Source organism: Xenopus laevis, chromosome 7S (genome assembly GCF_017654675.1).
Source record: "Xenopus laevis strain J_2021 chromosome 7S, Xenopus_laevis_v10.1, whole genome shotgun sequence".
NCBI lineage: Eukaryota > Metazoa > Chordata > Amphibia > Anura > Pipidae > Xenopus > Xenopus laevis.
Window position 1 is genome coordinate 22,841,849 of NC_054384.1, and position 12,304 is coordinate 22,854,152.

Sequence of the window (12,304 nt, forward strand, 5' to 3'; positions counted from 1 at the left end):
TCAGCCTCTGTTTTTTATCAGTCTTCTACCTTGTAAAAACTAGAAATGAATATTTACAGGTTATGTTGACTCTCACTGTTAATTGATTTAGTAATATTGTTCCTGACAGACCTCTTACTGTTATTACAATTAATACCAATTTTTTGTTTATTAAACTGATACTGTCATGGGAAAACATGTTTTTTTTCAAATGCATCAGATTTTGTTATATTCAATTTCGAAATCTGACATGGGACTAGACATATTGTCAGTTTCCCATCAGTCATGTGACCTGTGCTCTGATAAACTTCAATCACTCTTTACTGCTGTACTGCAAGTTAGAGTGATATCACCCCCCCTTTCCCCCCATCAGCCTAACAATAGAACAATGGGAAGGTAACCAGATAGCAGCTCCCTAACACAAGAAAATAGCTCCCTGGAAGATCTAAGAAGAGCACTTAATAGTAAAAGCCAAGTCCCACTGAGACTGATTCAGTTATATTAAATAGGAGAAATAACAGCCTGCCAGTTCCATCCTAAAGTGCAGGCACAAGTCACATGACTGGGGCAGCTGGGAAACTGACAAAATGTCTAGCCCCATGTCAGATTTCAAAATTGAATATAAAAAAATCTGTTTGCTCTTTTGAGAAATGGATTTCAGTGCAGAATTCTGCTGGAGCAGCACTATTCACTGATATGTTTTGGAAAAAAAATATGTTTTTCCATAACAGTATCCCTTTAACTGATGGTTACTGGGTTGGTTCCTTTGGTCTGGGCTCCCTTAGTCAGTTTCCTAGCACTTTTTAATGGGGCATCCTTTTCAATTTTTCAACCATTTTTTAAAATATGAATACGAGAGCTGTTAGCTTCCCAGAACATCAACATATTCCAGAGAAGAGCGTTGAGCTAACATCTTATACCATTGCTCTTAACCCGGATAATCTGGTGCTATAACCAATTAACCCACAATTTGTGATAGAAATATGATTCACATCCACATATGGATCTGTACATACAATAGCTATTCCCACTGCCCCTCCACTTAGCAAAGGTGTGTGGCTCTGATCTATTTTCCTCTCTTAACCAGGAACAACCTATTGAATCCGGCAATACCATATGCCAAGTAATTACAGAATAATTGTAAATAAAACACCCATCCCTAAATATTACATTTATATTATTTACATGTCTTCTCTAAAATGCTGAGTTGATTTGATAACTTGTCTTTTATCTCTTAACCAGGAACCACCAGAAAACCCTGACCACCTGGAACTTCCTATTGAATCCGGCAATACCATCTGCCAAGTAAGTACAGAATAATTGCAAATAAAACACCCATCCCTAAATATTACATTTAAATTATTGACACTTCTTCTCTAAAATACTGAGTTGATTCAATAACTTGTCTTTTATCTCTTAACCAGGAACCACCAGAAAACACTGACAACCAGGAACTTCCTATTGAATGCGGCAATACCATCTGCCAAGTAAGTACAGAATAATTGCAAATAAAACACCCATCCCTAAATATTACATTTAAATTATTTACATAGTTTCTCTAAAATGCTGAGTTGATTTGATAACTTGTCTTTTATCTCTTAACCAGGAACCATCAGAAAACACTGAGAACCAGGAACTTCCGATTGAATGCGGCAATACCATCTGCCAAGTAAGTACAGAATAATTGCAAATAAAACACCCATCCCTAAATATTATATTTAAATTATTTACACTTCTTCTCTGAAATGCTGAGTTGATTCAATAACTTGTCTTTTATCTCTTAACCAGGAACCACCAGAAAATACTGGCAACCAGGAAGCTCCTAGTGAATCTGGCAATACCATCTGCCAAGTAAGTACAGAATAATTGCAAATAAAACACCCATCCCTAAATATTACATTTAAATTATTGACACTTCTTCTCTAAAATACTGAGTTGATTCAATAACTTGTCTTTTATCTCTTAACCAGGAACCACCAGAAAACACTGACAACCAGGAACTTCCTATTGAATGCGGCAATACTATCTGCCAAGTAAGTACAGAATAATTGCAAATAAAACACCCATCCCTAAATATTACATTTAAATTATTTACATAGTTTCTCTAAAATGCTGAGTTGATTCAATAACTTGTCTTTTATCTCTTAACCAGGAACCACCAGAAAATACTGGCAACCAGGAAGCTCCTATTGAATCTGGCAATACCATCTGCCAAGTAAGTACAGAATAATTGTAAATAAAACACCCATCCCTAAATATTACATTTAAATTATTTACATAGTTTCTCTAAAATTCTGAGTTGATTTGATAACTTGTCTTTTATCTCTTAACCAGGAACCATCAGAAAACACTGAGAACCAGGAACTTCCGATTGAACCATCCAATACCATCTGCCAAGTAAGTACAGAATAATTGCAATTAAAACACCTATCATTAAATATTACATTTAAATTATTTACACTTCTCTAAAAAGCTGAGTTGATTTGATAACTTGACTTTTATCTCTTAACCAGGAACCACCAGAAACTCCTGGCAAAACCAATACCAATACCAATTGTAGTAAAGAAACATAACATTGTTTGAAGTTGTGTGAATTTTACCAAAATTATTTTAGAGATTTAACTATAGCATTATAGGGAGTTGATCATTTAACTAACTTTATAATGGGCAGATTTATCAAGGGTCAAAGTGAAAATTCAAATTTTGACTATTTTTATGGCCAAAGCTGACAAACTTTAATAATAATAAACTTTAATAATAAATAAGCATTAAAAGCCTGAGCGGCTTAAATCGGAGTTTGTAGCAGCCAATATTGAGATAAGTTCGGACCTTGATAAATAACCCCCTATATGTGTGAACCTAATTATGTTAACTAACATATAGACACCCCCTATCAGGCCCAGACTGGCAACCTATGGGTTCTGGCAAATGCCAGAGGGGCTGCTATAAGGTGCCATAGAAAGTCAGTATTTAGTGGGCTGGTGGGGGGCTGTTTGGGCCTCTATGTGGGCTGATTGGGCCTCTGTGTACCTGAAATGCCAGGGCCTATTTTATTCTAAGTCCGGACCTGACCCCTATCCCTGTCGTTCAGATTATAATTTTAGCAGGTTTCCAAAAACAGTTGATCTGAAAAAAACTTTTTTTTGTCTTCCCCAGGAGAATCAACATAAAATTGCAGATAAATACCCGGTAAGCAGCTGTTAAACTGTATTTTGGAACACTAAACAAAGCAAAAGCACAACTTTAATGGTTTGAATTAAATATTCCAACCCTTAGCCTTCTCCCGAATACACCAATTCCCAGTTCCCCCTATACTTCCTGTGCTTCTTTCATTTGTCCAATGTCATTGTATTTGTCATGTTTTTAATAAAATGTTTTTTTTTTTAGATGCCCAGGAGATATCTGCAGCTCTTAGAGCCGGGTTGTGAGGACAACTATGGAAAGAACTATAATGTAAGATATGTTAAAATGGCACATTTTATGTCATGTTTTGGTTGATCCTGTTTATTCTGCCAACTGGTTGTACCCTTTAGAGTTTTGTCCCTACTTGTGCTCCTGAAACTACCAATAAACTTTCCCGTATCCACACAGTATATGTGTTTGCTTTCCCATAATGTTCCGCACAGTAATAATTGGAGTCTCTTTTTCTACTTTTGTTGCAGGGATGGCACCGTAAAGAGCAAAAAGAAGTGGCCATCACCATCATTAAGGATATTGAGGTAACATGTCTTGATACGATTACTAGAACCAGATACTAATAAGCCTTTTGTTACACATATATTATGATTGGTAAGTAGAAGGAGAATTTGCTCTGTTGCTATGTTCTCATTTCTGCACCAGTCATTGTAATATCCTGACCCCTATTACTTATGTAATTATAAAAATAAGTCAACAAGTATGAGATTTAAGAAGTAAAAGAATAGAGTCAATCTTATGTAGGGGACACGCTTTTATTTTTCAGAATTACAAGTTAGGTTGGGGTATTTGAAATGGTCATTTTATCCATTGTATTAACTTTGCTTCTTTTGATTGAAACTAGAACAAAAAAGCAATCCAGAGAGAAGTTGACATCCTAGAAGCGGTGAAGGGCCACAAAAATGTGATCGGCTTTTACGGGGCATTTTACCACCCTGCCTCTGTGAAGATGCCGGAACGTGAAGGGCTGTGGGTAAGGAAGTGTTAATTCAGATATGTTACACCTTCATGCATCAGCAGCTCTAATACAAGCTAGCATTTGGATGCAAATATGATTCAGTTTGGTAAGAAAGTGTCCAGTGCATGTGAACCACTTTGTTCTCAGTTGTATCAGATATTGTATTTACATCCAGAATGCTTGTGTAGCCCTTTCCCCAGACATTCCAATTACATTGTAGGCCACACACATCTATGTATCAACCATTCTCTGTTTGTGTTCTAGATTTCTATGGAGCGTTGGTCTGGTGTATCCGTGCAAGACCTCATCAACACCAGACGCTCCCTGTCAGAGGACTGGATTGCCTATATCTGCAGGGAGGTGCTACAGGTATGTCTCATGTGAATCTCCTCAATACTCTTTTGGATAAATCTAATTAATTAAAGAGTGTGACAAATATTTATACTTTTTCTTTATTCGTTTCCCAGGGCCTGTGTCATCTTCATAAACAGGAGGTCATCCATCACGACCTGAGGCCCCAGAATATCATAGTGACATCATCCGCTGATGTAAAGATCAGTAAGTGACGCTTGGAATCTGAACAAAGGGATAGTATCTTCTATCTCCATGGTGTATATTGGTGGGTCACATTAATAAATGAACGTTAAAATAAAATTCTCGCTTTTTTCCTATCATTTCAGCCGACTTCAGCTCTGCCACCATGGGAATAAGCAGTGTTAGTACTTCTGGGACTATTCCATACATGGCCCCAGAAGTACTCAGCAACATTAGTACCAAGACCATCCGTTACAACTCTAAGGTATAGTGATGTCTTCTCTCTCGCTTTATATGTAACGTCACTCACTTCACATACCCCTCTCATAAAGCTGTAAAGTGGCTTCTATGATTGAGACACACTCAGTCTGGGGTCTTTGGGGTCACTCTTTAGAGATGACAGTCACATCACTTCACTCTTTGAAATGTTTCATATCAGTACAAAAGTCGTACTTTGTATTTTATACAGAGAAACCTTCATTTCACACCACTGATTTTATGTTTTTCCCACAGTCTACACATTTCTGTTGTGACCCCAACATTATAAAATATCTCATAAATTTCCTTGAGTTTATATGTTTACACAATTTCTTTTCTGGTCCCTTGAAACACATAAAAATGGGTTCTGCTATCTTTTGATATTGTGTATTCCAAATAGAATCACTGTCAGGGTGTGGATAGATACATAGCAAAAGTGCCTGAATTATCTGTAATTGGAATTCTTCATGTGGCCTGTGTATATTCTTGTCTAATTGCCTTTTTCCCCAAATTTTAATATTTAGGCTGATATATGGTCATTGGGAATATCGGCGCTGGAAATGGCAGAAGGATATTATCGTAAGTAAACCCCAGTATGTGTGAACTATAGTCCATAAATAACTGTATGTCAAAAGGTTAGAGGGCATTTATATGTATTACTAAATATGAAAAACGAAGGGGCTTTTATATGAAAATTTTAATTCAATAATTTAATATTATGTTTCCGATCCCGGAACACAATTGAGTTAATTTGACTTTTTTTAAAGATATGAAAAAGCTTAAAAGTTAAAATTTGTGTAAATTGCCCCCCAAATGTTGTGATTGTCAGTCGTCTTATTCTCATTTTGTATTTTCTTACAACCTAGCATTCAGCAGATTTCCCGAAAACAAATTAATGAAGAGGGTTATGCATGGTCCCGCACCAACATTACTATGGGACAAATGGTGAGTCGTTTGTACTTAAACGGAAAAGAGAGTGAGAAGGAGAGGTGGGGAAATGAAAAAGAAATTGGGGAGAGGGTGGGGATTGACAGGGGGTAAAGGGGTGTGTAAATGAAAAGAAAGAAAGAGAGTCAAGTAAACTTGGGAATTGGGGTGAAGTATGGATGGGAATGGATAAATGGGAAAGAAGTAAAAGTGAAGGTAAAGTGTAATATGTGTAGCTCTTGAATGCACAGATTCTTAATCTCATGCTTAGCTTGCGAACATGGGGTTATTATCTGGCAGCCAAGACATTGGCAAAACATTATGGTCGAATCTGGTGGCTAGGATCAAATAGACCCCCCCCTTTTTAAGGCAGATCAGTTGAAGCATTATAAGGGAAGGGGCTCGTCCTCTATTAGCTTCTTGAACAGATTCTGTCTGCCTGTGATGTGATTGGGTGCAGAGTGACATCATCAATGTTTAATAAAAGGACTGTCAGTGAAATAGAGGCTTAAGGGGGATACAGGGCACATGGCTGTGCTGTTTTATTCACAGCCTTTTACATGTGTGAGCTCTGCCAAATTTAAATTTTGCCTCTGTTTTTTATTTTTCCAGGAGTGACAACTTTCGTGCATTCATCAGAGAAATCCTCCAAAAGAATGCAGCTTGGAGACCCTCTGCAGAGCAGCTACTGTCACACCCCTTTATATCAAATATCTCGAATGAAAGGGGTGTGACTGATTCCATCAAGTGGTACGTGCATTAAGGTAAGGGAACTGCTCATTCTCATTATAATTCACTTGATGTATACACTATATCCATCTACTGCTCATTCATGCAATAATAAAGGCCAAGACTGCAGAGGTCATTGAACTAGGCCAAATCTATGAGAGAGACAAACATATTGAGATGGGAGAAAATGTTATTATTAAATAGTTGTAGTTGACCAATTAATTAGCAAAAGGGATGGGATATAAAACACGCAGCACATATAAAGCAGAGATAAAATGGCAGAATTATTGTACAAACAGCTTCTCCATGACTAACACTGATCAATCTTTCCTTAGCAATGAAGAACTGAAGAAATAGCAGCCATCGGGGGAGGGACGGGGGCACAATTGCAGGGCCCTAATATCATCTTTGGGCCCCGCAGAAAAACATGGTCCCGATGGCGGCTTTAGAAGATTGACAACATCAGCTTTAGAAGATTAACATCAAAATGATATTTTACATTCTTCAATAAACATCTTAAAATTACATTGACCTCTTGTGTGTTTTTTTTAATAGGGAGACATCCCAAATAACCTCCAAGCCCACTGTTGGCTCATATCCATCTTCCTTTTAATATTAGTTCTGATGACCTGGTCCTGGTCCTGCTGGTAATTCCCTGGTTCTCTTAGTGGGTTCCATCAATATGTTTTCTAGCAGATAAATATATAGGAAGGCCGGTATTTTTTTCCAAAAAAGGTGCAACCCTATGCACCCCCAGTAGTTCCGGCCCTGCTGCCCTAGTAAATGTACCCAGTTAGTAAAACTGACCAACCGCATAGAAGTAATTCAACCATTTTATGAGCAGAAATCAGATCTCACTGTCTGCCATTAGCTGCTGAAATACATCTAATAAACCAAGTCATTATTCTAATGAGAATAAAGCACGTGACAAGAGAGTCCCTTTATGCCCCATGTGACCCTGCTGCTGACCCATAGCAACTCCTAATACTAATACTCCATCTGGCCAAACTAATGTCACGTGACACTGCATTCACTCCCCCCTATCAGGTGCATTAGCAGCTCATGTCCAGACAGAGAGTGTCTCGTCCCGCCTCCTTCTTATACTTTGTCTCCAGTGGCCGCGCGTGCACTCTGGTTCCTCCCACCCAGGGCGCGGGCACGTATTAGCAGCACGCTAGTGAGTTTGTTGTGGCGGTGATTGTAGTATGAGAGTCCAATGACAGCCCCAGTCTCCTGTCATGGCTATAGCTCATATCGCCACCGAGTACGTCTTCTCTGACTTCCTGCTCAAACATGCCCCGGAGTCCAAGTACAAGGGGCTGCGACTGGAGCTGGCGGTGGATAAGGTCGTGTCCTGCATTGCCGTGGGGCTGCCCTTGCTGCTCATATGTCTTGTCTTCGCTCAGGAGATCACTCTGGGTGAGTGGCGCCGTGTGCTGGGGGACTCTGGCTCCGCCCATGGGAGCAGCGGTGTTGGGCTTTACAGGGAATGTTGAGAATTGTTGTCAGACAGTTAATTGGTAGTTGATTGAAAGATTAGTGTGCCCTGGCTATTGTACCAGTCTGGAAATACATTCACTTTGTACCCTTTATGTTTTGCATAGTAAACTGATCAGTGGCGATCCTAGAGGGGGACGAGCCCTGGTGCGTGATGCGCAGCCGGGCCCCGCCCCCCTCCGTACGGCTGCATTTGGCCGCATTTGTATGTGGCTCACGGACTGCCGGGGGGCCCTGAGGGGGTTCAGGCTCTGGCCCGCTCGCACCCCCTGCTCCCCCGGTAGTTCCGCCACTGAAACTGATTAAAGGGCATGTAAAGTCTAAAATAGAATAAGGTGTTACTGTTTAAAAATGATTTGTCCTTTGCTGTCAGCTTTGCTCATCTTGTGAACTCTAGGGAAAAGTGAAAGTGCTGGCTCTGTGTTGCCATTTGGCTCCAATTTGATCGAATATTAGCCATTCGGATTTTTTCCTTAAATAACCTCCCAGTTGAATTGTGAGTATATTCAAATTTTAAAAAATTCACGTGAATTCTGAAATTCGACCTTTGATAAATGGACCTCCCAATGTTTCAAAGCCAATCCTTCACAGCTTTACAGTACGCATTAATTGCAAACTTTCAATAAATGAAAACAGGATCTGCTTGTCCTTTCCTATTCTCTGCACTGCTGGTTCTGACTGTGTGGCATTGAAGCAATGTTGCAGAAGTCAGTAAAATGCATTTAACCTACAATCCGTTCAGATGCCATACACCTTATGCAATTTTCCCCACATCAGTGTTTAAATCCCTAGAGACAAGATATTACTTGATATTCAACAAATATTGACACCTGTACCTGAAGACCAGTTGGGGGATATTTCTGTTTAGGTAAATTATAAAGGGTTTGTGCTGTCTCTCTTATTTATGAAGAGAGACACTTACTTGTCATAGCACATGCTTGAGGGACGGTTTATTAAAATAATGAGTTTATGGAGTCTAAACAAAGACACATTTTTTTTCTTTATATATATATATTGGTGCTTAAACATTTGTGAAAAAAACTCTAAATTTTTATATGAATGTTACCTAAAACATCATCTGATTTTCAAACAACTCCTTTTTCTCTGTGATAATAAAACAGTAGCTTGTACTTGATCCCAACTAAGGTATAATTTAATTGGAAGTAAAACCAGCCTGTTGGGTTTATTTAATGTTTACATGATTTTCTAGTAGACTTAAGGTATAAAGATCCAAATTATAGAAAGATCCATTATCCCGAAAGCCCCAGGTCCCGAGAATTCTGGATAACAGATCCCATACCTTTACCAGAGAATTCTAAAGGAAATGTCAAGACATCTGTCTGTGAACTGGATCTCGAGAGACAGTGGGTCATGCAGCAAGACATCAATCCTAAACTGAAGTCATTCAGATGTGAGGCACGATTGTACCTTTCTTACACATATAGGATAAACAATATGACTAAGTGCACTGCCCTTTTATCAACACCTGGATACAGGGCCACCATCAGAATTTGCAGGGCCCAGTACAACATTTTCTGGGCCCCCCTACAAGTAAAAAACATTGGTGGCATGGCCCCACTACAAGTTAAAAAAAAATTGGTGGTCAGGTACCTGTACAAGTAAAAAAAACCCTTGGTGGCCAGCACCCCCTAGTTAAAAAAAATTATTGGTAGCCAGGGCCCCCCAGGTTAAAAAAAAAACATCAGTGGCCAGGGCCCCACCCTACAAGTAAAAAAAAAAATTTGTGCCCAAAGGTTTAAAAAAAAATAAGACCATCGGTGTTCAATGGAACTTACCTTTTTTCTTCCTTGGCTCCATTCTGCGGCTTGGCTACTACTTTTGTGGTGGCTCCTACTTCAGCAAGGCTCGGCTCCTACTTCAGTGCAACTCGGCTCCTACTTTGACAGCTCTAGGTAAGCACAGCTAATCCAGGAAATGCAGCATGGCTGGGCCCCCCACCTTAACATATAGAGGCCATTGGGCCTGGGATGATTGTCCCCCCTGATGGCGGCCATGCCTGTATAACCGCAATACGGGTGGTGCTAAGGCAACAAACACTACACAATTGGTCATTAGAGCCTTATTTACAGCACTCTCCAGGATATCATTAATACATTATTTGTCCATAAAGTGCATTTGAAACACCAACCAATGCAAGTATATTAATAAAACACATGACATCCTATTATACAATAAGCATAAAGCATTCTCTAGAGGGAGCTCCCACCACACACACCAAATGGCGTCCAGTCATCTCATATAACACAGTTTATCTCTTCAGTTTCTATCTGGGCTACATGTAAAGTCTTATTGTATGTTAGCCCAAAGTTCATTTGTAATCGACTGATTTATAGTTCCACTCAATTACATCAAACCAAGCACATTCATGTTATTATTTATGGGCATCTCACATTTGTATATTCACCCTCTTATTAAACCACTCGCTCCCTTTCAACTGACATGACTGACTTGTACAGTCCCAGCACTTTTGTGTGCAATATTCTGGACATAGACCTAATACCAGTCATATGACCATTACATGATACTGTTCTTTTGTTGCCAGTTTGTTACTTTACTCACGAATTGGCTATTTAGTCATGTTGAACCTCCATACCATACGGGGACCTGCAGGCACATTTCATATACCCTGTACTGAGTTCCATGATGGCCGATACAAATTCAAGTTCTGTCTATTCCTGGTGCTGCTGTGGTAAGCGTTAAGCACGAACACCACCGGCGCATGTTTCACCCCCGACCTGGGCTTTTAGAAGTGCTGGGAGCTCCCACCAAAGAATGTTTTATTCTTATTGTATAATAGTATGCGATTTGTTTTATTAATATACTTGCACTGTTTTGTTTTTCAAATGCACTCACTAGTGACCAATATTCTTACACAGATAGAATTGCTGTTTTCTGGGGTAACCAGGGGAGACCTGTGGTCATTTTAGGGTTCACTAGGGGGTTTGCAACCTTGGATGTGTCCCTTTATAATAATGTAATTTTAAGAAACAACCCCATATACTTAAAATTATATTTAAAATTAAATTCAATTGTTTCAGTAGAAACTCATGCCCTAATGATCTAGTACAAGGGTCCCCAAACTTTTGTACCGACGAGTCACATGCAAATGTAAAAGAGTTGGGGAGCAACACAAGCATGGCAACATTTCTTGGGGATGCCAAATATGGGTTATGATTGACTATTTGGTAGCCTCAAGTTCAAAAATAAACACCGGCTATGAGGCCACTGAGAGCAACATCCAAGGGACTGGTGAGCAACATGTTGGGGATTACTCATCTAAAGGGACATGGTGGGGGGGGAAATGTGAACAAAGAGATTCAAGAGACAACTTTACCCCATCTGTATATATATTTATTTTTATACCCCTAAAGAGCCCAATTAAGATGATGAAGAACTATTGGACCCCTCATTAGTAAATGGAAAGAGGACAGTGGGATGTGACTCACTTTTAAGCTCAGAAACTGCTTTGGATCACAGCTGGACAAACAGAATGAAATATATATATATATGTTAAGGGGCCTATTTTTTATGCTGTATAAAAGGAACCGTGCTGAAAAAATTGCATTAAAAACTTTGTGAAATAAATGACAAATTTATCAAGATTTTTTACGCCATCCAAACAACGGATACAACACCGTTATCTAAGCCACTTCAGACCTTGCATAATCCAATAAAGTCAATGGAGAAAGTTCAAGCTGCAAATAAGTTCCACCGGAAGTTGCTCTAGGGAAAACAGCGTAAAAAGTCACGATGGATGATCGTTGTATTCCCCCAGTATATGGCGGTTGCTAGCTACACTTCCTACTTTTATAGATATTCTGTAAATAATCACATTACCTTCTGGTTTAAATGGAAATGTATGTATGCCCAAACTCCATTGAGCTCACACTCTATAAATCTCTCCCAATGTACAAGAAACCCACCATGAGCTAATAATGAACATTTTATATGCACCCAGCTCTGTGTTGCAATACTATCTTCCTGCCAATGCCCTGGTTGAGATATGTACCTGGCTCTGTGCTGCAATGGTATCTTCCAGCCTGTGCCCTGGTTGGGATTTGTACATGGCTCTGTGCTGCAATGGTATCTTCCAGCCTGTGTCCTGGTTGGGATATGTACCTGGCTCTGTGCTGCAATGGTATCTTCCAGCCTGTGCCCTGGTTGGGATTTGTACATGGCTCTGTGCTGCAATGGTATCTTCCAGCC

The 12,304-nt window shown here is 39.4% G+C and overlaps 1 protein-coding gene across 2 annotated transcripts; it reads left to right on the forward strand.

The window, feature by feature from the left end:
• The first annotated feature begins 1,791 nt into the window (after positions 1 to 1,791).
• LOC108697442 (serine/threonine-protein kinase mig-15) lies at positions 1,792 to 7,105 on the forward strand. 2 transcript variants are annotated; one of them, XM_041570994.1, is made up of 8 exons: positions 1,792 to 3,432; positions 3,642 to 3,698; positions 4,019 to 4,147; positions 4,397 to 4,501; positions 4,600 to 5,503; positions 5,791 to 5,869; positions 6,464 to 6,615; positions 6,916 to 7,105. In XM_041570994.1, exons 1-5 carry the CDS (start codon positions 3,367 to 3,369, stop codon positions 4,696 to 4,698), a joined length of 456 nt encoding a protein of 151 aa, XP_041426928.1. In that variant the 5' UTR covers positions 1,792 to 3,366; the 3' UTR covers positions 4,699 to 5,503; positions 5,791 to 5,869; positions 6,464 to 6,615; positions 6,916 to 7,105. The 2 variants fall into 2 exon arrangements, with proteins under 2 accessions (XP_041426928.1, XP_041426927.1); XM_041570993.1 differs by having other exon boundaries at positions 6,464 to 7,105.
• The last annotated feature ends 5,199 nt before the right edge of the window (positions 7,106 to 12,304 follow it).

What these genes read in the sequence shown, in the direction of transcription:
- LOC108697442 (XM_041570993.1), top strand. Translation starts at nt 3,367, where the DNA reads ATGCCCAGGAGATATCTGCAGCTCTTAGAGCCGGGTTGTGAGGACAAC. An exon ending in ACTATGGAAAGAACTATAAT is followed by an intron (nt 3,433 to 3,641) that starts GTAAGATATGTT and finishes CTTTTGTTGCAG; the next exon opens with GGATGGCACCGTAAAGAGCA. An exon ending in TCTGCAGGGAGGTGCTACAG is followed by an intron (nt 4,502 to 4,599) that starts GTATGTCTCATG and finishes TTCGTTTCCCAG; the next exon opens with GGCCTGTGTCATCTTCATAA.